This window comes from Equus caballus, chromosome X (assembly GCF_041296265.1).
Source record: "Equus caballus isolate H_3958 breed thoroughbred chromosome X, TB-T2T, whole genome shotgun sequence".
In the NCBI taxonomy this organism is placed as follows: Eukaryota; Metazoa; Chordata; class Mammalia; order Perissodactyla; family Equidae; genus Equus; species Equus caballus.
In genome coordinates, this window is record NC_091715.1 from 18899050 (window position 1) to 18922778 (window position 23729).

General features: G+C 39.2%; 1 protein-coding gene across 1 annotated transcript in view; it reads right to left on the reverse strand.

The window, feature by feature from the left end:
• Positions 1 to 10161: 10161 nt before the first annotated feature.
• Positions 10162 to 23729, reverse strand: part of KLHL15 (kelch like family member 15) — a 34282-nt gene continuing 20714 nt past the window's right edge. The window contains exon 4 of the mRNA XM_023633811.2: positions 10162 to 15466. Coding sequence (XP_023489579.1) covers positions 14357 to 15466 — 1110 coding nt within the window. The 3' untranslated portion in view covers positions 10162 to 14356. The remainder of the gene's footprint in view (positions 15467 to 23729) is intronic.

Here is a 23729-nt window from a genome sequence, read left to right on the forward strand (position 1 = left end):
ATATATTCCTTCTTTAGAGAGACTCTCCCCTAACCAGCCAATCAGAACTGGCTTCTCCTGGGCCATCTTTATAGTGCCAGTTTTCAGTTACGGCAACCATCACAATTTGTGATTATAAGTTAATTTGCGTTTAAGGGTACAATGGCTGCCTCTTACACTCTGAGGATAGAGAATTCGAAGGCCTTTAGATCCAGCACCTACCACAGTGACTGGTGCATAGGTGTTCATGAAGCATGTGGTGAAGAAGTGAATCTCCTTGTCACTTTCATCTGCATTCTGGGAAAGCATCTCAAGGATGTCTTTCACAGCAGTGCATAAATTTTCTACACCATCCTATTCTTTACTGATTGCATATGATTCTAATTCTGCTGCCTTTGGAATTTTCTTACAGCCTTTCTCTGAGTCAACTATCTTCTCAACTTTTGCTCTTCATCTATCTATGACCTTTTGCTTCTCATGCACAGAGGTTATGATTATTTGCAATCTTTTGAAGATGCCAAATAGTTTGACTTTTTCTTCTGGCTCTGAAAGCAAATAATTTTCCAGAAGCATTTCCCTGCTCTGAGTCTTTCAACTATTTCTTTTATCCCATAGTCTTTGTAGACCCCAATTTGTTTTTTCTCTTAATTCATATGCAAATAGTCAGCTCTGGTGGTCTAGTGGTTAAGATTGGGCGCTCCCACCACCGTAGCCCAGAGTTCATTTCCTGGTCAGGGAACCACACCACCCATCTGTCGGCTATCATATTGTTGTGGCTGTGTGTTGCTGTGATGCTGAAAGCTATGCAACCAGTATTTCAAATACCAGCAGGGCCACCCATGGTGGACAAGTTTCAATGGAGCTTCCAGGCTGAGAGATTATGAAGAAGGACTTGGCCACCCACTTCTGAAAAAATTGACCATGAAAACCCTATGAATAGCCAACCAAGGAAAATCACTACGGTTAAAATAGCAGGTATTTATTTGGGCGATTAGAATTGCAATTTGGGAGACACAGATTCAGGTAGAAACCCAAAACGTGTTCCAATTATAGGAGAGGGGCTTAGGGTTTTTATGGGAAAAAGTGAGGATGAAGTGAGTTATATTAAAGAAGAGTTCATTGGTGCTAGATAAGGTAAGGCTAGATTTGTACTTCATTGATTGGTTAGCAATTTGGTCATCAGCAAAGTCCAGTTGTTTGGTTTTTTTTTTTTTGAGGAAGATTAGCCCTGAGCTAACTACTGCCAATCCTCCTCTTTTTACTGAGGAAGACTGGCCCTGAGCTAACATCCGTGCCCATCTTCCTCTACTTTCTATGTGGGAGGCCTGCCACAGCATGACGTGCCAAGCGGTACCATGTCCACGCCTGGGATCCGAACCGGCATACCCTGGGCCACCGAGAAGCGGAACGTGTGCACTTAACCGCTGCGCCACCAAGTGGGCCCCCAATGTCCAGTTTTATCAGTCCTTACAAACAGGATATTCTTGTCCTTACTGACTTCTTGGAATGTTGGCAGTTTGGTCCAGTTGGGAAGATAAAGAAAACAAGATGTGCAAGGCAATTCCTCTGAAATGGCTGCTCCAGCTCTATTTTACTATGGCTCCGCTCAAGTCATCTTTCACAGGAGCATTGTCTGAAGGAGCGCCGGAAGGTGAGAGGATGGTGCAGAAAGACCAGGAAGGGTTCACTCTGCTACACAGGGTGGCTAGGAGTCCAAATTGACAGCACTGAGAATGACAACATATGGGGCCGGCCCGGCAGCGCAGTGGTTAAGTTCTCACGTTCCACTTCGGCGGCCCAGGGTTCACCAGCCCGGATCCTGCGTGCGGACATGGCACCGCTTGGCAAGCCATGCTGTGGTAGGCGTCCCACATAGAAAGTAGAGGAAGATGGGCACGGATGTTAGCTCAGGGCCAGGCTTCCTCAGCAAAAAGAGGAGGATTGGCAGTAGTTAGCTGAGGGCTGATCTTCCTCAAAAAAAAAAAAATATCAGACACAGATAAGGGAAGACCTTTTCATATTTAGTGTGTCAACAGAACTGTGGGTTGTCTTTAGTCCCAACTTCGTTTGGGTAGTGGTTTCAACCCCCTTGATAAGTCTGCAGCTGGAAAGTGGGAGAGCTGATGGGCACGGCTTCCAGTCCATGTTTCAGCTTCTCACAGGCTTTCCATTATTGCACCTCTTTGTGCTTTGGTGGTTAATCGCCCTCCTCTCGTCATCTCCTTCTGTGGCACTGGAAGCCAATGGCAGTAAGTGAAACAGTTCTTCCTGTGTCTGTGGTCACTTACAGTGAGTGAGTAATGGGGGAGGACGTGCTTTATACCACGCCAGTCTGCCTTTTGATTACTGGGGTAGTTGGTTACTGGGGTGGTTCTGTCTCAATGTAAAAATGTAAACAGACAGTGGGTAGACTGAGGAGTTGGGGTGTGGGGACGAAGGGGCTCAAGGCAAGGGGCAAAACTCAGGAAGAAAACTGCCTGCCTCACAGTATAGCTCCTTGGAATCCAGAGAGGTGAATGCCCGGTCCTCTGGCTAGGAAAGGCCCCAGTCTCAGTTGGCAGAGCAAGAACAATGTACCTTTAAAAGCAAATCTTTCTCCACTTGCTCCTTTTCATGAAGGGAAGACTGAGTGTTCCATAAAGTGAGGTATGGATCTATTTTTCTCAGTCTAACTCCATTTGCCTTAAAATTATTTTCAAGACTGCTCACACTTTTATATTATGTTATCTGTCAGTCTCTCATTTTAATGGGTTTTTATTCTTTTCCTGTAAGGTCATGGGATATTTTAGTGAAAAGTTGTGAGGAGTTTCACTGGAGAGCTGTAAGATCCAATTTTTCTCTTATCCTCTTTCAACAAAGAAATCTGCAGATCCACAGAATATTCATGAATATGATTTTTTTTTTTTTTTTGCTTAACATCTGCTCCCATAGCTCTGTCAGTGAGGAATTCATCATTCCCAAAGCATTCCATATGCTTTTCCACTCTGCATTTACCCATGCAATTTCCCCTGGCACAAATCCTCTTCATTTTTTGGCCTCTAGCAATTCAAGAACAGGATGTTTCGATCCCTCCTTTTGTTTTGAGCCTGAGGACACTGTGACTCCATGTTTGTGAGTACAAACATTCTAATCAGAATCATGCCAACATTGATGAAATTTTATGAAGAACATATTTTCCTCAGCAAACTCAAATCAATTTAATTCCTTGATATCAATTTTCTATATAATGCAGGTAAAATGTTTCCAGTATTTTTTTATTTGCTTTCATTTTACTGAAATTATTTTAATCTGGAAAATTTTTTAAATTTTTTTGAGGAAGATTAGCCCTGAGCTAACATCTGCCACCAATCCTCCTCTTTTTGCTGAGGAAGCCTTGCCCTGAGCTCACATCTGTGACCATCTTCCACTGCTTTATATGTGGGATGCCGGCTACACCATGACTTGATGAGCGGTGCTAGGTCTGCGTCTGGGATCCGATCTTGCGAACCCCGGGCCGCCGAAGCAGAGCGTGCGAATTTAGCTGCTACACCACTGGGCCGGCCCTAATCTGGAAAATTCTTATTCACAAAATGTCACCGTGAAGATTTGTTTTAAAATTTGTCCGAATAAAATTTTTTTAGTTTTAACCTCTTACAAGTGAGTTTACTTTTATGACAATTATGTCTGCCAGTTTCCCGCGTTGCAAATTTTGTGGTCCTAAATTTTATCAGGAAGATGTGATTCTTCTGGTAGTTTTGAGTCAGTAACAAATGGAGCAGACAGTAGTGGTGGCCCACCCAAACCCCCTTGGCACTCACCCTTCAGTACACAAGAATGGTGACCCCTGCAACTCCCTGCTTGAGAGCTCTCCGTCAGCTGACGCCCTGGCCAGAAGTGCTGGGGAGTCACTGTGCCTGGGAAGAAGCCTGAGCTCGCGAGAGACAGCAGTTGGAGGAGGAACACCGCGGCTTCCTCACCCTCTGGGGGATGACTGAGGTATGTTCTACATGTTCTTTCCCAGTTCTCTGGGGAGTGGGTAGGGCATTGAACCCAGTTGCCCTCAGTGGAAAACTGCTTGATGATGGACCCTTTACGGGCTCATCCCCATCCCTATCTTCCTTCCCCTCCCCCTACTGATGCATACTCGAATAAATTACTTGTACTCTCATTCTCCTCGGGAGTCAGCTTCTAGGGAGCCCAACCTAAGACTACAAATGTAACTGTATAAAGTTTTTGCCATTGTCGGTTTTATTGTGTTGATTATTTTTACAGAGTCTAAATTTTCCATGGTCAGTGTTTTTTTAAATTCTCAGTTGAAAATTTTTTTTTAATGAGTTAAAATGGGTCTTCAGCCATTTTTTCATTCATAACCAATTTTTACAGGTGCTGTCTTATGTTGCTTACATCTACCAGTACAACAGTCCGCTTGAACGGAAGGCCGATAGATTGGGTCTGGGTGTATGCCTGGGTCACAACCTCCTGTCTTGTGTGACCTCCTGTGCTTTTTTGCACATCCTTTATTGAAAACCTTTTTCTATATTCTCCACTGAGAGAAAGCCTACTTAATCTTGATGACCAAGTAGAAATGCCAATTCCTCCATGAACCTTTTCCTGATTCTCATCAACAGTAATTATAACTTTCTGAGCCCCCACAGCATCCTGCTTTTTCCTCTGTTTAGCACCTTTTCTTGCCTTAAGTGATTTTTAATTGTTTATGTTTCCTCATTAGATTGAGAGCAGAGTGGATCTTGTTTTTCTTTTTCACTCCCACCTAACTTCTCTCCCACTAGCACACATAGCAGAAATTCAATAAAAGTTTGAATGTGTATTTCCATTACAGAAGATGGAGCCCTACAAAGAAATTTCTCATACTCCAGATCTAAGGGGAATGCTGTTTGCTAACTTTTGAATGTGCTTTCTTTTGAATCTGTAATGTATACCATACTTTTCTCAATATCTTTATCAGTTCTCCTATCTCTCAAATATGTTTGATTCTTAATCATTTCGCTCAGTCAGTATAACTCCCATCCCTTTTGTTTTCTCTAAATTCTGTTTTATTTGCTTTCCACATTTAAGGAAATAATTGATTATATGATTTTTTTGAATGGCCCCAGTAATTAAAGATACTTAGTCATTGTTTGGAATAGTATACTCAAGTGTGATAACGCATAGTTGATGAGGAATCCTTCCAAATCCATTATGAAACACCAAAATACCATTGAAATATGCATAAATGACATGAACAGGAATTCACAGAACATACATGGTAAATAGATGTGAAAAATTACTCAACGCTCACTATAATCAAAGAAATAGAAATTAAAGTACAATTTTTACTTATTAGATTGCTAATGATTTCCTTTTTTTTTTAAGGAAGATTAGCCCTGAGCTAACTGCTGCCAATCCTCCTCTTTTTGCTGAGGAAGACTGGCCCTGAGCTAACATCCATGCCCATCTTCGCCTACTTTATATGTGGGACACCTACCACAGCATGGCTTTTGCCAAGTGGTGCCATGTCTGCACCTGGGATCCAAACCGGCAAACCCTGGGCCACCGAGAAGCGGAACGTGCGAACTTAACCGCTGTGCCACAGGGCCGGCCCCTCTTTATTTCTTTTTTAAGTATAACGTGTGGTAATAAACTCATATTCACTGCTGATGTGGGTATAATATTGTACAACTTTCCTGGAGCTTAATCTAGCAATATTTGTCAGGGACTTTATTTTATTATTATTATTTTCTTCTTCTCCCCAAAGCCCCTCAGTGCATAGTTGTATATTCTAGTCGTAGGTCCTTCTAGCTCTAATATGTGGGACGCCACCTCAGCATGGCTTGAGTGAGCCAGCAGTACTAGGTCTGCGCCCAGGATCTGAATCAGCGAAACCCTGGGCTGCCAAAGCAGAGCGCACAAACTTAACCACTCAGCCACGGGGCTGGCCCCTGTCAGGGACTTTAAATAGTTCATTTTTTTATTCCATCTTTAGAAAACTACATTAAGGAAATAGAAGTGTGGATACTATATATATATAAATCAAAGAACTTTAAAAATGTAGCTATGTCTCATAATAGGGGCATAGTTAGAAAAATTATGGTATAGCCATATTATGGAACACCAAGCAATCCTAAAAATAGTATTTTCAAAGAAATTTTAATGACTAGTGAAATTGTTTCTACTAAAATTTTATGTGAAATACAGGATACAAAACTGTAATTATACTCATCTCCGTAACACTCTGATCAAGAGTTTTCTATTGAGTCCTTACTTTCCTGGGTATGGGTCATACTTTCCTGTTTCTTTCCATGTCTCATAATTTTTTTTGTTGGAAACTTGACATTCTAGATAATGTATTGTAGCAACTCTGAATCTGTGGTCGTTTTTGCTGTTCTTTGGTTTGTATGTGTTTAGTGATTTGCCTGGACGAATCCTGTGGAGTCTCTTCCCCACCTTGTCGCCCCTCCCCACCCCAGTGTACAGCCACTGATGGCTCTGCTCAGTTTGGGTTTTTGAAAGTTCTTTTTATTTTTAAGCTTTGATCCCTAGGGATCACCCGAGTCAGCATAGCTTAGTGGTCAGCCAGTGATTGGCCAGAAGTTACACTTAAAACACCTTGAGCCAGTAAGGCTTCCACCTTTTGCTGATGAATCTGTGTGTGGCCTGGGGAATGCATTCAAGGTTTGAGAAGTTTCCAAGTCTATTCCAGCTTTTATTTTCTGTGTTTGCAAGGCCTCACATCCAGCCAGGGACAAGTAGCTTGCTAGGGCCCTCTTACTTAGGTCTCCCCTTAGGAGCACACAGCCTTGTCGATGAGCACAGTTTTCTGGACCACCAGGGATTCTAGGCTGTCTCATTCCCAAGATCTCCTGTTAAATTCCTGGCTGGCGGGGCCAGCCGGGTGGTGCAGCGGTTAAGTGCGCACGTTCCACTTCAGCAACCCAGGGTTCACTGGTTAGGATCCCGGGTGCGGACATGGCACCACTTGGCAAGCCATGCTGTGGTAGGCGTCCCACATATAAAGTAGAGGAAGATGGACACGGATGTTAGCTCAGGGCCAGTCTTCCTCACCAAAAAGAGGATTGGTGGCAGATGTTAGCTCAGGGCTAATCTTCCTAAAAAAAAAAAAAAAAAAAAAATTCCTGGCGGGTCTGCCTGCCAGACTATTGCTAAACCCAATCACTATTGAGACCTCAGGCTAGCTGCAGTGTTGGCCACAATGACATATGGGATTCTCCACACTCCGCTCCAAATAAAGACAAGCACCTCTGGTGGTCCTGGGAGGACTTCTGCACCACAGAGCTGGGGGAAGAAGTTAGGATGGAAGCAACCCCAGGCTCAAATAGCACAGACTCCCACTGTTTTTATTGAAGTTCAGTACATTTCCTTGAATAAATGCTTCTCACTTTGGTATGCCTTGGTCAATTTCCAGAGTCTTTACATTTTTTTGGTAAGTTTGTTCAGTTTTTTCATTGCTTTTTAGGGAGAGGATTTGCTGAGCTCCTTCCTTGGCCATTCTGGAAGTCCTGCTCCTTAAATCATACAAGTTGTACAAATTAATTATACAAATTCATCCTACTCCCGGGCGGGGAGAAAGTGGGACCCTCCTTGGGATATAAAATCCCCAAGGTAATGTCACCTTGGCAAAATGTCGACTTCAGCCTGGAAACTAACTGGCCCTGCAGGAGGAAGTCCTGTTCTGTAGACCAAAGTACCTGAATTTGTGGTCCTCTGCACTTGTCTTCCTTCAATTATTCCTTAGCCCAGCTTTTTCAAGAGCACTCATGGATCATATATATGCCCTGAAAAAAAGAGCTCCATGGCTAAATGTTTAGTTTACCATGAACTAAACAAAATCAAAATGAGTTAACATCAGGACTTCTCAGAGCCTTTAATATGCTGTTTGTTGAGATTCTCTAAGAAAGAGAAATTATATGTAGTGTTTCTCAAGATTACTGTGACACCGACCATTTTTTCCCCCACAGAGCATTTCATGGGATTAATGATCTGCAAAACACCCTTTGGTCTGCTTTACTTGAAGTTTTTAGCCTGGATCAGAAACACTGAGATGTTAAGGAAGAAGTAGCTGTTGACCACTGTGACAGCTGCATGCATCAGTCTTCTAGACAGGGAGCGGTGACAGTGGAAATGAATGGAGGGAAATTCCTCAGGAGGTCAATTTTGGCAGACAATCGAGCTGATACAGCTTCCCCTCCTCACCAGGAGCATTTCATTGGTGACCTTCCAAGTTTCTGGGTTCTATTTTTATTAAGAAGGACTTACCATGTGCCAGACCTTAAGTGAGACTCTTTAGAAAGTAAAGATAAAGACACAGTATCTGCTCTCAAAGAGTACAGTTAAGGGTGGGATAGAGAAGATAGTTATAATCAAATGTCGGGGCGGGGGGGTCTAGGTATCCACAAGGTGCTATGGTAAGACCAAGGGCACGGTTAACCTGGCCCGAGGGGTTAAAGACGACTTGACAGAGGCCATGATGCACAGCTGGTTCTTGAAGGCCAAGAAAAGGCTTAGCCAGGAAAGGAAGAGGGGAAGAGTATGTGCAAAGGCAGAGAGGCTGGAGAAAATGTGTACTCAGGGGACTCCAAGGAGCTCGCATAGCTAGAATATGGGGTATAAAAGAGGCCAAATGGGTTTAAGGGGTGCAAAACACCAAGGGCCTTGTGTGGCACGCTAGGGAATTTGCATCTTATTCTCAGGGTGAAGGGAGCTTATTAAAGGCTGCTGACCCCCAGGATCAGATTTACGTTTTGAAAGCTCCCTCTGGCACCAGTGTAGAAAATGGATTGTGGAGGTAGATCAGAAAGAAAGCTCCAGAAGGCCAGCAAGAATGCTGAAGGCCTGAATGAGGGCAGTATGGATGGAGAGGAGAGGGCAGTCGCGAGCTTGAACTGATAGGACTGGATGAACTACGATGCTGGGGTGAAGGGAGAGAGGGGCATTGGTAGACAACTCCCAGTTTTCTGACTCGAACAATCCCAGGCAATAGTAGCACGACACAGTAATACCAGGAATACAGGACAAGGGGCAGGTTTTTGGGGAGGAGATAATGTATTCAGGTTTGCACTTGTTCAGTTTGAAATTCCAATAGCATGTGAGAGATGTTCAGGAGATAGTTGGAACTCTGGACTTGAGAAATACTGATTTGACAGGTATCTGAATAAAACTTGTATGTGAAGCCATAGGTGTGGATGAGATTGGGCAGGGAGCGTGTAGCCTGAGCAGCAAGCAGAGACAAAACCCCTGGGGAACTGTACTATCTCCCTCTTCCGAATGCCTACAGCATCTGTCTGTAACTCATGGAATTTGTCATGAGCTGCGATTAACATTTAGCTCAGTGCCTATGGTGTACAAAAAGTAGCCTGCTAGATATGAGGGTGCAAAGAGGAATAAAAGAAGGTGCTTTCATTTAAGGAGACTACGATCTAATTGTGGAGAATTATACCCCACTTTTATGCAAAATCAGATGAAATAAGAGCTATAAATATGTTGAGTGTAAAAGAGGCAATTAATTCAATGGAAGAGAGAACACAGGTTTCAGGAGGGGAGGAGAAAGCATTTGAGTTGGGTTTTGCAGAATAAGTGGATTTTGCAAGCAGGGAAGGGGAAAGGCAAGTAATTTGAGGCTGGAAATTAACACACAAAGATCACGACAGAATGGAGTGTAGGAAGTGACAGAGAGGAGGAGGCTGGAAAGGTGGCTTGAGGCCAGGACCTAGGGAGTCCTGCTGAGGTTTCTCTGGAGTCCATTTTCAAGGCAGCACACACGTGCCCATGTATATCCAAGTGCTTGGGATGTAGCAGGTTCATTTCTGCCTATTTCCTAGTTTCAGCAATGCATTTAAGAACAGTGAATCAAAATGTGGAAGGAAATCTAAAAGTCACCAAACTAAGGCTTGAGGCTTGTAAATGATTTTCACAATTCTCTATTTCCATTCTGCAAAACTCTGTGTTAGTGGAACTTTAATTACTTGGCTTCATTATAAAATTTCCATTGCATGTAAGTGTAAATAATTTCACTCTAATGCTCTCATTTGAATTTGTGGCTGAAAGCATTGGTAGAAATCACATTTTTGTGGCACTTTCTTGGCATGGTGCAGGAAAACAAAATGTATACTGCTAATCAAGTCATGAGTGGCTTTGAAAGTGATGGATTATATAAAGATAGTAAATAATAAGAGATAAAGCAATATATTTTAAAGATTAAAAATATTTTATTTAAACTTTTCTTCATAAACACTTTTAACATTTTTTTTCAATTTAAAAACAGAATGGATAGCATAAACATGTTTGAATAGATTATATTCACGGCTTGGGAAAAATTACCTGACAAAAATGTAAAGGCTTTCAAAACAGGTATAAAAGGCAAACCTTAAATTATTCTAAGATTTTTAAATCGGCCCTAGGATTATTTGACTACTGGCCCAAAATGTACCTAAAGGTCAAAATATTTTTCTATAGACAAAGTATGCCCAAGAGGTATAGGGCATATACAAGTTAGGTAGAAAATAACCTCTCCGATCACCTCACTGGAACATTCCTTCAGAAAGCAAACACCTAATCCTTACTGATATACTGATTAATAAGATTTTTAATGTAGTTGTTCCCAAAGATGTACAAAGAAAATCTAAGAATATTAAGGGGGAACAAAGCTGATGGCATTCTCTCACTGTTACTCGTGTAATATTGAAGTTATACTGTATACTGAAAGGATATGACTTCCATGAGTTTACCTATTCCAGTCTATGTCTATTGAATATTTGACTTTATAAACTCTCAATAAACTAATTTTTCAGGATTTTCGTTTTTAAGATAAATCTCTTTTTAGAAGATATTTATTCCCAAACCAACTCTACTCCAACTGAACAAACGTATGATCCCTAAAAATGGTCAGAGTACAAAAAAAACCCCCAAAAAAACCCCAAAATTGTATAATAGGCAAACAAGGAAAATGGCACTAGCAGTTTTACTGCCATATAGCCCTCAATTATACCTAATTTACACTATTATCTATGTTGTGTTTTACTTCAGTCTAAAACTTTAAATTATGTATTCTCAAAAGAGCTAGTCTTTTCTGAGATAGCTTATAAACTGAAATAACGATTTATATTATAAACTGAAATGTTATGACCTACAACCACATATACATATATAAAAATAGTCCCACTGAACGTTTGACATGTTTAGATTATGCAGCTCAAATAATTTGTTATAAAATATTTTAAAGCTTAGTTTCATGTAATTAAGACAAAACTCTCCATTTTTACCACTTCTCCCCACACAAATGTGTGTGTCCTTTACTATGACTCGAGCAGGCTTCCCAGAATGAGGTGTCCAAAGGTGCTGCTTTAGAAAAGATAAGTGAAGGGCTCAGTCAATATTTCACAAATGATAGTAACACACAGAGCAGAGCAATGAGGACACAGAAAGCTGTCTCAAGAAAAGCTAAGAATTTGATTAATTAAGCTTTGCTTTTTGAAAACCAGTAGTATTTCTTCCAATACAAAACTTTCAATGTGAGAATCTTGAATTTTATGAAAAGGTTGTAGTGCAAGGATTTTCTTTAAGCAAATTAACATCAAAACTTAGAAGGTCAAAGACACAGAAGAGAACAAATGTTTCTAAGATGCAATTAATGAAGATCAGCTATTTTTGTAAAGTCTGGCATTCAAAATGTAAAGTGAAAATTAACACACAAAGATCACAACAGTTACACTGAATAGTTTCAAATCTCTTACTGAATTTTTAAAAAAACTACTATTTTGAGCACATACAATGTATATAAACAAAAATGGTTCCAAATGAAGCACGCAAAAAATAAACTTGAAAAAAATTCTATGAAAAAATTTTCCATAGTTTAGTATAACAAAAATAAATCTCTTTCAGCAATTAAACCATAATTTTAAAAGGGAATGTAAGTTAATCATGGACTTTACCTAAGTTAGCACTACATATAAACAGAAAAGTTTCCTCATACATTCAGAACCCAAGCAACAGCAACTATTCTTAAAGCTCAAAACTGATTACAGCTAACATCAGGTCAGACATGACTTACGTGTGAAGCTGAACCCAGAGTTAGTTCAAGATTTCACAAATTTTCCAAAACATGAACTTTGACCTTGGCCTTGTGTCTTTAGAATGGAGGACCAAGAATACTCATTTTTTTTTGCCCAGATCTTACCGCAATTAGGGCTATGAAGTCATACCTAAGCAATTAAAGAGAACCACCACTGGAGTGTAAAAGCCTGATGGGGTACCCTGTCTCGGTCTTTTCCAGCAAAAGACAACAAGGAAAATAATGAAGACGTTATTGTTATTTTCTTTAAAGCAAGACAGCACACATACAAAACACTAAACAAACTAATATATTAGAAAAAAATTAAACAGCTAATCTAATTTCTAGTTTTCAAAAGTAAAATGATTAAAAATGATTTTTAAAATGTAAAAAAAGATTTTTACCCATATTACCATGGGAAACAAAGACACTGAATTTCATTTTTAGAAACTGAAAGTAAATGACAGGACCATTTAATAAAAATTTAAGTCTCATATACAAAAGAATATTACTAACTTGATTTCTAAAACCAATGCCAATGTTTTTCTTTTTCAAAAACTACTTGTGTGCCTGACTGTTTCTTAAACGCAAATGCCTCCAGTTTTGGAGTTTTAAAATCAGGCTTTTTTTCATAGTTATCTAATTTAATTGTAAAAAAACCAAAGCAAAAGTCTTCACATTTCCATGACTTCACTCTTCCATTTTATGTTCAGTGGTGGCAGCAGCAAAAAAAAAAAAAAAAAGTGAAACTAGAAAATTTATACAACAGCCATATAGAAGGCATTGCAATATTGCACCAATATCCTAAGACCTGGCAAGTTTTGCCAGTATAGATCTAGTCTTTATCAGATATAGACTCTACTCAGGAGAAAATGGCATCAATTTGAATGATCCACTCCCTGGTTATTCTTGCTTAATTTTGTCAACTATCTGTTTTTCCTTCGAGTTTAAAGAGTTGACAGGTGCGGCTAATCCTAAAACACTTACTATAAATGCTTTTAAACAGCTTTTCTTGATCCATTCTGAACTTTGAAGTTAGTATCCTTCATGCTAGTAGCTTTCAGTAAATAAAACAAAAGCTGAGGGCTTATATCCCCAGTGCCGCCACGTATTTTGTACTAACTAAACGAGTAGATATGACCGGTAAGATTATAATTCTATTCCTTACCTCTAAGTCAAAACTGAGCTTGAATTTTCCACAAGTTGCTACTTTCCATTCAACAAGAGACGCAGCAGCCTTATTGAATGTAAAGAATGGGAGTTGCACTTACTTTTAAGGGCCTTTATTTAGGAGTCTGGTATTACCTAAATTCTCTGTAAAAGTGCTTGCACGCTGCAGGGCCAGGGCTTGGCATATACCACTCCGATCCTCACTAAAAACAGGGCAACATTAAACAGACTGCAAAGGAAACAGTTTCAAAAAGAAGACATACATTGATAAGGAACACTAACGTTTACTTTTGAAAATAAAATATAAAATGTTAGTTTTCATAAATCCATACCTGTTTCAGGAATAAAAGGAGTTCAAATATTACTGAATCAGTATGGACTGAAGACAGGCTACTTTGATACCAAATGAGGACTCCAGTTATTTTAACTTTCTAAAAATGTTAATACATGAAAAGACATTACATCTAAAATTCAACAAGTATGGCAAACCGTGTGTGCAAGTGCACTAGCTTAAAAATATAGAATCCTAATCACACATAAAAGAGGATGTGCCTTATATATTCATAAGATGTATGCAAGTATGGATATGCTTTCACTAACACAATGCAGATAAGAGAAGGCAGCTTAGAAATAGTGTTTTGAATATAAAAAAGTTAATTTTGTAGAAAATTTATATTTTTGCATTTTCAGCAAAAAGCCATGCAAAAAAGTCAAGAGTTTTAAACTTAAAGAATAAAACCAAAAGGTCTAACAGACTGAAGTACACTGAAATAAATGTTCAAAAAGATTTCAGATAGAGATAGGAACTGAAATTACATCCAGTGACACTTATCAGGTCTTCTCTGAGAAGATGCATGACTCCTATGCTGACATCTGAAAGAAATGTTTAAAGCATAAAATCAACTTCCCAGATAAGTGGATCATTCTATTAAACTGCTTCTGGAAGTAGTTTCAAGAGCTAGTGCTTAGAATTAACTTATTGCATGAGTTTGAGGCCACTAAAAAGAAAAACAAGGATGCTAGCACAGAATGAAAAAATCTTTACGATATTAGACCAATGGCTTTGATAGTAAAACTGGTGAGGTTTTTCTTTATGTTTTTTAATTAATTACTTTGTCACAAACAAATTTTTTGTTTGGCTTTTTTTAAGGGAGAAAGATGTCATTAGTTGCAACGTCTGACCTCATCCAGTATATATTCCGGAAAATGCAGGTTGCATACTTGTAAACCATCCAGCTTGCAGGGCATCCTCGGGTACTCATCTTCCTTCCACTTGTTTTCTTCCGGATCAAAAGTGAGAATGGAATCGCTGTAATGACCGTTGTAGCAAAGGCCTCCCAGAACCATTATTTGTTTGTCCAGCACAGTCACACCATGGCCACTTCTACCAATTGGCATGGATGCCAAGATGGTCCACTGGTCAGTCTCTGGGTTGTACACTTCTGTGGAAGGGCATCCCTGAGATTCAAAAGAGGCCCTCAAGATCACACAGACACCACCGAAGACATAAAGCTTGCCGTTGTAAGAAATCATCTTGTGAAAGCATCTTGCGTAATTCATTTTGCTCTTATTCTCCCAACAGTTGGTAACTACTTGAGTTCTCCTGGTCCGTTGTTCTATGGTCCCTTCTTTACTGGGGTCAAACACGCATACTTGTTTGGAGGTGGAAGATGAGGTGATTCCACCGGTGATAAACAACTTGTTATTGAGCACTGTGCCCTCATGTCCGTATTTGTTAACTGGGTAAGGATCCACAAATTCCCATTTATCATTGGTGATGTCATATCTCTCTGTTGAATAGAAAGTCTCATCTCTGGTTCTGCCTGCTACAGCGTAAATAAACTTCCCAATAACACCAACTGCAAATTCTGAACGTGGGACGGACATGTCTGCCATCCGGAGCCAAGAGTTTTGTCTCGGGTCATACCTGAACACTTTGGAAGAAGCATGGAATTCACCATCAGGGCCCAGTTCTTCCCCGCCCAACAAGAACACAAAGTTATTGACAATAGCAAGGCAGTCCGGGCGCAGAGGTACTTGTGGGCCCTCCAGTTCCCACCAGACTCTTGGTTTCTTTAAGAGAAGTATTTTACTGTTAACCATGCTATGTCCAATCATTCCTCGGAATACTGTAGTTTGGGGTTTGGCAGAGCGGATGCGGCTTGATTTCGTGTCCAACAAAGGCTGCTGGTGAATGTTCTGAAAGTAATTCAATGCTTGTTCAACTTCATAGCGCAGCTGTCGGGAGTATCTATAAAATTCTGATGTCTTAACCTAAGAATACAAGTAAAAGGATTTAACCAAAAGAAAGAACATCAATGGCAAACAAAGTACCAAAGCCCACTAAGATGACTCGCGTATGATTTTAGGCTTACTTTGCTAAAACTGCTCTTACTGTTAAGATCACATACTTCCTATTTATTTTTTTTACAAAGCTTTTATTATATTTGTTTTTGTAATTTGTATTTGTAATAATCTATGCACATTCCCAGGCTTTTTAAAGTAAACAAGTTATTTTCCAGGCACAAGCTAAATTCCTCTAACAAATGTATTAATCACCTATTATAAATCAGGCCCTGGGCTACAAGTGGTGGCTATGAGGACGAATGCAGGTTTGACAGTAGAGGAAACCGTGGCCATGGTTTTCTTAACCACAAGGAACGCTGTAAGAATAACCATGACTGAATAGTTTGGGGAATTAAGTTAGTGAGTTAGTAAAAATTTAGATGTCCACAAAATTATCAGTAGGTTTTTGACATAAAGACTTGGTCTGATATCATCAACTTTAGTTGACAAGAAAAGGTCAATTTTTTTCCTTTTTGTTTTTGGAGCTGGAACTACTTAATTATGATGATTACTGAGATGTTCGGAAGCACCTTTAAGAATTGTGCTAAGTGCCTTGGGGAGAAAAGAAAAGTATAAGATGTGGTCCATTTCGTCAAAGAACTTAGATTATATCTGGAGACATGAAAGCAAATACGCGTTTACCAATAAGTAAATGAGGCAGCTGACAATTAGGTCCGACGCTGTACAGCACATCTGTGAATGCTGTAGAACTTGAGATACAGAAGATATCAAACTGGCCTGAAACACTCAAGTGATACTTTGTGAAGAGGTAGGAAGTTGGAGACCAAGCAGAAAAAGCCTGTATTGTAATGACAAGGATGAGAAAAGAGGGTCTTACATTTGGATAGTAGAATTAGATACTGTAGAGATAAAATCGACAGAGGAGCATGACTGACTTGAAGTAGGGAGAGGGTGAAAAAGTGAGAACTCCAATGTGATCTGAGGATCTAGACTTGAGGTAACAGGGAGAGTGGTGTTAATGAGGGAAACAGGGAAGCTTGCTTAGGAAAGGCATCCAACATCACTGGTGATGAATCTGAATTGCTGGTAGGATGCTGAGGTGGAAATGTCTAGGAGCCCGTTGTAAATCTGGGGTGACAGCTTAGGAGGGAGTCAAAACCAGGTATATATATCAATGAGCTTTCTTTCCTTTCTCTCCTCTTCTTTCTTCCCTCCTTCCTATCTTTCTCATTCACTCCCCATCTTAGTCCAAAAAAACTATCTGAAACAGAAAGCACCATAAATTTGTTTTCTGGAAGTATTCTGATAACTGTATTTCAATATAATTGGTTTCCTTTGTAATCCCAAGTGTTTTTTTTTATGCATTTAAAACCATTATTCTGAGAAAGCGTCCTTCCATGCGTTTTGCCAGACTAGCAAAGGGGTAAACAGCACAAAAAAGGTTGAGAATTCCTTGTCCAACTGCATAAAAGAGAGAAAGTTGACATTACTACATTGTGTGCTTTACGTGTAACATCTCATGTTAAATTATTCCTCCGGTGAGAGAGCCATAACCATCCCTGTTTCCCTGATGAGAAACCTGAGGCTTAGAATGTTAAGTGACTTGCCCAACTTGTTTACATAACTAAATCTAGTAGAGCTGGGATCTGAACCTTGAACCAGGACAGTCTTGCTCCAAAGCTCAATCAATTTCCAGTATGTTTCAACACAGCTTCCATTACTCTTTAGAAAACTCTTTAAATGACATACTCATTTATTAAAACACTTAACATGTTCAACGAATTAGCCTAATGACCCCTCTCAAAGAAAAGATAGTATAATTATCCTTAATACAAAGAATCAATCATATGAATCACAGTGACTGGGCATCCAATGCAGTTCTTCCTAGCAAAATAGTAACTGTGGAAGAAACCATAGCAAAAATGAGTAATGGTAAATAAGTAATTTCAATAAAGAGAATAATAATACAACAAAAAATATATAAGATCTGAGGTCTTATCCTTTACCACTTTTACTTCACATATAAAAAGTTAAAGAACAAAGGAGGGGCTGGCCCAGTGGCGCAGCAGTTAAGTTCGCACATTCCACTTCAGCAGCCTGGGGTTCGCCAGTTTGGATCCCGGGTGCGGACATGGCACCACTTGGCAAGCCATGCTGTGGTAGGTGTCCCACATAGAAAGTAGAGGAAGATGGGCACGGATGTTAGCTCAGGGCCAGTCTTCCTCAGCAAAAAGAGGAGGATTGGCGGCAGATGTTAGCTCAGGGCTAATCTTCCTCAAAAAAAAAAAAAAAAAAGAACAAAGGAAACAAACTGAGCTTCAATCTCTTATGAGAAACAGTTGAATACTATACAGCCATTAAGGATCATATCATTGAGTATTTATTAACATGGAGTGATGTTCACAATGTATTCAGTTTTTAAAAACCAACAGTACTCTGATATCTCAATTAAATAAGATTTTGTGGGGGCCGACCCCGTGGCCAAGTGGTTAAGTTCATGCGCTGCGCTTCGGGGGCCCAGGGTTTCACTGGTTTGGATCGTGGGCATGGACCTAGCACCGCTCATCAAGCCACGCTGAGGCGGCATCCCACATAGCATAACTAGAAGGACCTACAACTAGAATATACAACTATGTACTGGGGGGGCTTTGGGGAGGAGAAGAAGAAAAGAAAAAAAAAGATTGGCAACGGATGTCAGCTCAGGTGCCAACCTTTAAAAAAAAAATTTGTGTATGTTTGTTGTGTTAATAGTGATTATCTCTGGAATTTCAAATATTTTTGCTTTCTTTGTTTTTCATGTATCATTATTCATAAACAGAAAGAGCCTTGCCATTTAAAAAAATGGGTCTCCTAAAACCATCAAAAACATATTTGATTAGTAAAAATGAGCATCTTTTCACTTTCCATTCATTTCTTCTATGAATTGCCTAATAGTGTGCCTCACCCATTTTTCTCATCTTTTTCTTATTGATTTGTAAGAGCTAAAAGGCAATACTCTGGAAATCAACAAGAAACATAAACCTCAAATTAAATATTTAAGTGCCTACTGTGCACAGCCAGTGGTCTGAGAGCTACACAGGTTTTGAAGTACTAGAATCTTGTCCAGCATAGTAATTAAGCACCATGTCAAGCAGCCCAGTACGGTGATTAAGAATCTGATTTAGGAAATATCCAACTTTGGTACTCACAAGCTGTGCAATCTTGGGCAAATAACTCAACATCCTTAAGCCTGTTTCCTCATCTGTATTGTTGACATAACAACAGCACCTACACCTCCTAACCCGAAGGGAGGAGACAAGCAAGAGGAGCCACCTGAAAAGGACTTATATGGTGCCTGTCATGTGGCAGTGTACAAAATATAGCTGTTAGCTATTATTACTGACCAGGGGACATCTGTGGAAGCGTCACTCAGCTTAAGTCAATGCATCTGATGATGTGCTTTCGGTCTGTATAAAAATTGTCTTTCAGAAAGTAGAGGAGAAATGAGAGAAACTGTTACTTTGGACTAATCTTCACCAGTAAAACATGAGTGGGAACATGCAAGGAGGAGGAAGCTTTAGAGAAAGCAGCCGTGTTGTTTGGAGATCAAGAAAGAAAGGAAGGGGAAGGCTGCACATATTGGATAGGCAGATTTCAAGTTTTTCAAAGGAAAATTAGGATCAATTCCAAGATCAGAAACTGTGTAAAGAAGCTCGAGAAGGCTTGGAGGCTCTCAAAGGCATAATGCTGACTGCATAATTGCAAAACACACTGAGGAGGGGAAAAAAGGGAAAAGTATCTAAAAAATCTGATGTGCTGCACAGAGAGTTTTCTGGAATTCAGATGTTAAAAAACCATTTATAACAGATGGTAAAAAACAGGCACATAAAACAAGTATTATAAAGAGTGAAATGGAGCTGTAAGAATATTCTGAACAAGGCTAAAGCCTCAGGATGAACTGTGACTTTACAAAGTGCTAGATATTGAATAAATTTTAGAGGTTAAAGTAAAAAGTAGAGGAAAAAGTGAAGCCTCCCCTGGATGGGGTGGTTAATGTAATAGTAACAAAGACAAAGAGAAACAGCCTTACTCCTGTTTATTTCCATTCTCGGCCAAGAATGTTTTATCCTTTCCAATCTGAAGATCAAATACAATGACTAAGAAGAAACTTAAATCCAAGATGGCTGAGAAAAAAAGAAAAACCAGCTAGATATTTTCACCAAGTTCAAGTCATTCGATCCCACAAATCACATCCTGGGATCCTGAGAGGCTTCACAGATAAGGCTGCTTAATTGCTTTCTGTAACCTGTATGGAATCGTGAAGAATGGGAGAGGATTAGAAGCCAGACAGATTTCTGAACTACAGACTGGTTAGCTTGAGGCTGATCCTGGATTGTCAAAAAACAGCACTTGCAAATAAGAAAGTGCTACACACTAGAAGGAAGCATGGACTCATCAAATAATGCCAAGACTGACCGTTTCTGGTTTCATTTTTGATGATGTAACAGCACTGATAGAGAATGAGAGAACATATATATGATTTCCTCAAAGTAATCAACAAAGTCTAATCATAAAGAAAAGAGAAACACTGAGGACCCGTGAACCAGCTGAAATTGCAGCAATGACTGTGTTAATGCATTTTAGAGGTAGGGTGAAGAGGTGGGAAATCCACAGCTTTTATCAGATGCTCCGGAGATCCAGGAACTCCCAATGTAAAGCTTTAACTGATTCCATCCTCAATATGAACTAACAATGTGATATGACAGCCTGAAGAGCTAAGAAAATTGTGGACAGAATTAAAAGAATAGACAATGCCACCCTCTCCATTTGGGTGAAACCATAACCAAGACAGTGTTCAGTTTCATCACTACACTTTAGACATGGACAAAGTGGACCATGTCGGGGAGACAGCGAAGGGATCCAATCATAGGAAGAGTGGTCAAACAGATGAGGGATATTTCAATCCAAGAGAAGACTCAGGAGAAAGACGGCAACTGTTTTCAGGACCAATAAGTAGAGGTTAGGAGGAAGCTTTTAGGCCAATATAAGGAAAAAATTATAACCTGTCAAGATAATGGATGTTCACTGCATTATTATTTGTAAGAGCACAAAAACTGGGAACAACTCAAATTATCTATCAATACGACATTGGTTGAATAAACTCTGGTATATACCATATGCAGTCATTAAAAAGAATGAGGCTAATCCATATGCACTAACACAGACATTCAAAATGTCAAGTAACAAAAACTGCAGAACAGTATATATAATATTCTCAAAAAATAAAAATGGACTGTTTTACACAGTCAACAGTATATGCAGGACAAAATATATGCATACAACACATGGTTACCAGTGAGCTTTTTGGAAACTTGCCCTTTTTAGGTTCTATAGAAGTCTGTATTTGGCTTTTTTACAAGGGACTACAGTAAAAAGAGTATGGGTACCTATTTTCCCAAAGTCAGGGACTCTCTCTGGAGTCAGTGAGCATCCTGCCATTGGAGGTAGTCCAGGTATGACCAACCATCAGGAGGGCTGGAGAGGGATTCCAGCGTCACACCAGGGCAAGGCAGAACAGCCTGTAACAGCCCTCCACCTGCCAACCCCAGGCTCTTGCAGATCCCATCAAGCTGGGCCAGCGTAACTGCTTCTTAGAGTCATTTTCCTGTCTTTTGTATTACACCCAATCTTCTGGTCCCCTTGTTCTCTTCTCCATTCATTCTATTGTGCTCCTTTGAAACCTGCGTTCCAGAGTTTACAGGAGTCACTTCAACTCTATGTTAAAGTCCAAATCAAAGCGACATCTCTTTATCCAATTTGTTCTACCTCTAAGCCCCCCAAAATGGAAGTTGTGCCTTTTTAAGACAGTTGGCTATGCCATAAAAGATCTTCTAACTGAAGAAATTTAGCTTCTACTTCTCTCTGCCAAGGCTAGTCCTAGATCTACCTTGCCCTTGTCCCAGAGCTACTTAACTGTTGTAATCTTCCTCTAAAACCACACAATACCAATCAGCATAACTAGTTTCTTCTTTCATTATAGAAATGGGGAATTAAAGCCTCTCTGACAATCCCGGACAAAATAATTAAAGATATACTCTGCTTTAAAACAAAAAGCATAGGGCTGAAACCTTCTATGTGAATGAAATCATTTAAAATGCATTAATGAAGGGAGCTATCCAAAAAGAAATGTGTGGCTCATCTTTTCATAGGGAAAGCATTTCTTCCATCATCCACTCCTCATGTAACAGTTTATGTATCAGGTGCTCTCAAAAGATATGGAAAGAATGACATGTCTTTCATGTTCTGAACTACTTTCCTTATCCTTTCATAAAAAAGCATTCTTGTTTTAAAACTTGGAAAGAATATATTCATTATCCCTTTTCTTGTTTTGATACTGAAAAAAATTATACTATGAAAAGCATTTTGTCTTATTCTGAATACAAAATGAAAGTATATACTACCTCTTCAAAACAGTGATCTGCAAATTTTAAATTAGCTATCTCCTCTAATCTTTTAGTTTAATTGTGTGTGCACATGTGCATGTAGTTAAAGGAGAAAATGTGAGAAATTATTAATTTTGAATGTGGTCCCTGTAAATATATATTAAGTCAAAGAAATAGTGAGCCATTATCACTGGGCAAAAATTCCATGTTTCTCCCTTTACTGTCAAAATGTTACTACATAATGCATTTATTAAATTTCTAACTTTTAAAGGTAATTTGTATATACCACTCTTAATTTTGAGAGAATTAAAATAGAACTGGCAATATAATTAAAACAGACATTTCCATAGAGCTTGCTACCCTTATTTGATTAAAAATCTGCAATTTTAAGTCTACTAAAACTGGCTACAGTCTAAAATTATTTTAGGCTTTCAGCCAATTTAAGATATTATCAGCTGTTTCACCTTTCAAATGATTTTTTAAATGTCCAATACACTAAACCAAAGAAACAAAATGCCTTTTATTGCTTTATCTATCAGGGGGTGGGGAGCACTGGGGCTGTTATAATCCCTCCTAAACTCAAGATCCTAGGTCTTAAGCTTGACACCGTCCCCAAGTCACTGTGTGACCACAGGCAACCCTTCAATTTAGACATTTTCCCCTTGTAAAATGAGTTAGTTGCATGAACAGACATCTCTCTGGCCCTTCCTATATCCAAAATGCTAACCTAATTTTCAGAATGATGAGTATAAGGTGTCATGTGGAAGGAGTCTGAGTCCCAGCTGTCAGTTTTATCATCCCTTCTCCATGACCCAATCTTCTCAAAAGAAATATCCAGAAACAAAGTAGTTACTATCATGGGGCTTTAGTGCTAAAACAAAATTATATCTCTGGGAACCACAGCTACATTTGATATAATTTTGATATTCAGTAAAACATGGAGCAGTCTTCATATGTTGTATTGCAAAAGCATCTACACTGGTATGAGAAGCCTATTTATAAAATCATGCTCAGAACTGAAGCTTATATTGATTTATGTGAAACAAAATCGTCACAAAAAAGCTAGGTGCAAAATGCCTTTAATTAATCCCTCTGCCCTGAAAAACTAAGTTAATGACCAGGGATAAGGCTATAAAAAATCAGTTCCTGCTAAGCACAAATCCTCTCAGTAATACTATAATTGCAGTCAAATACCAAATGGTAAAGACAAATTTCAATAAGGATTCACCCATCTCTCTTCTCCAAGCAGGCAAGAGTCTAAAGTATTGAACAGAATTTCAGAAGTTAAGTGACCAGGGTAAATGGGGGTGAGGGAGAGGACCCCTTAGGACAATATTCTAATGAGAGCTTCAGCACAATTTGGTTAGTCCTATATCTCTTCAACTTTTCCAGAGTGAAAAATACTTAATTCCAAAATGTGCTTAGAAAGTCTAATTTCCTTCCAATAGTAATAGAGCACCACAAGAAATTAAATATGTGTGCAAGCCTAAAAGGTAGAAAATAATGTAATTTTAAAAAAGAGTTATGCTCATCTTATTATCTGATATTAAAATTTAGATAGTACAACTAAGTTTTAGAATTCACAATTTAGGATTTTTTTCCTATTTACGAAAGTACTCTCAACTATTTATTTTATTTATAAATATGGTAGAGCAGAAGGAAAGTCAAATAAAAGGTTTAATCCTAAAACTAACCTCTGAATGAGCAAGGCTTACCTATGATACATGTAACATTTTCTGGGTAAACATTAAATTCGGGAATTAAAACTTTAAAGCCTAAAATCTCAATATCTCCCCTTGTTCCTTTCC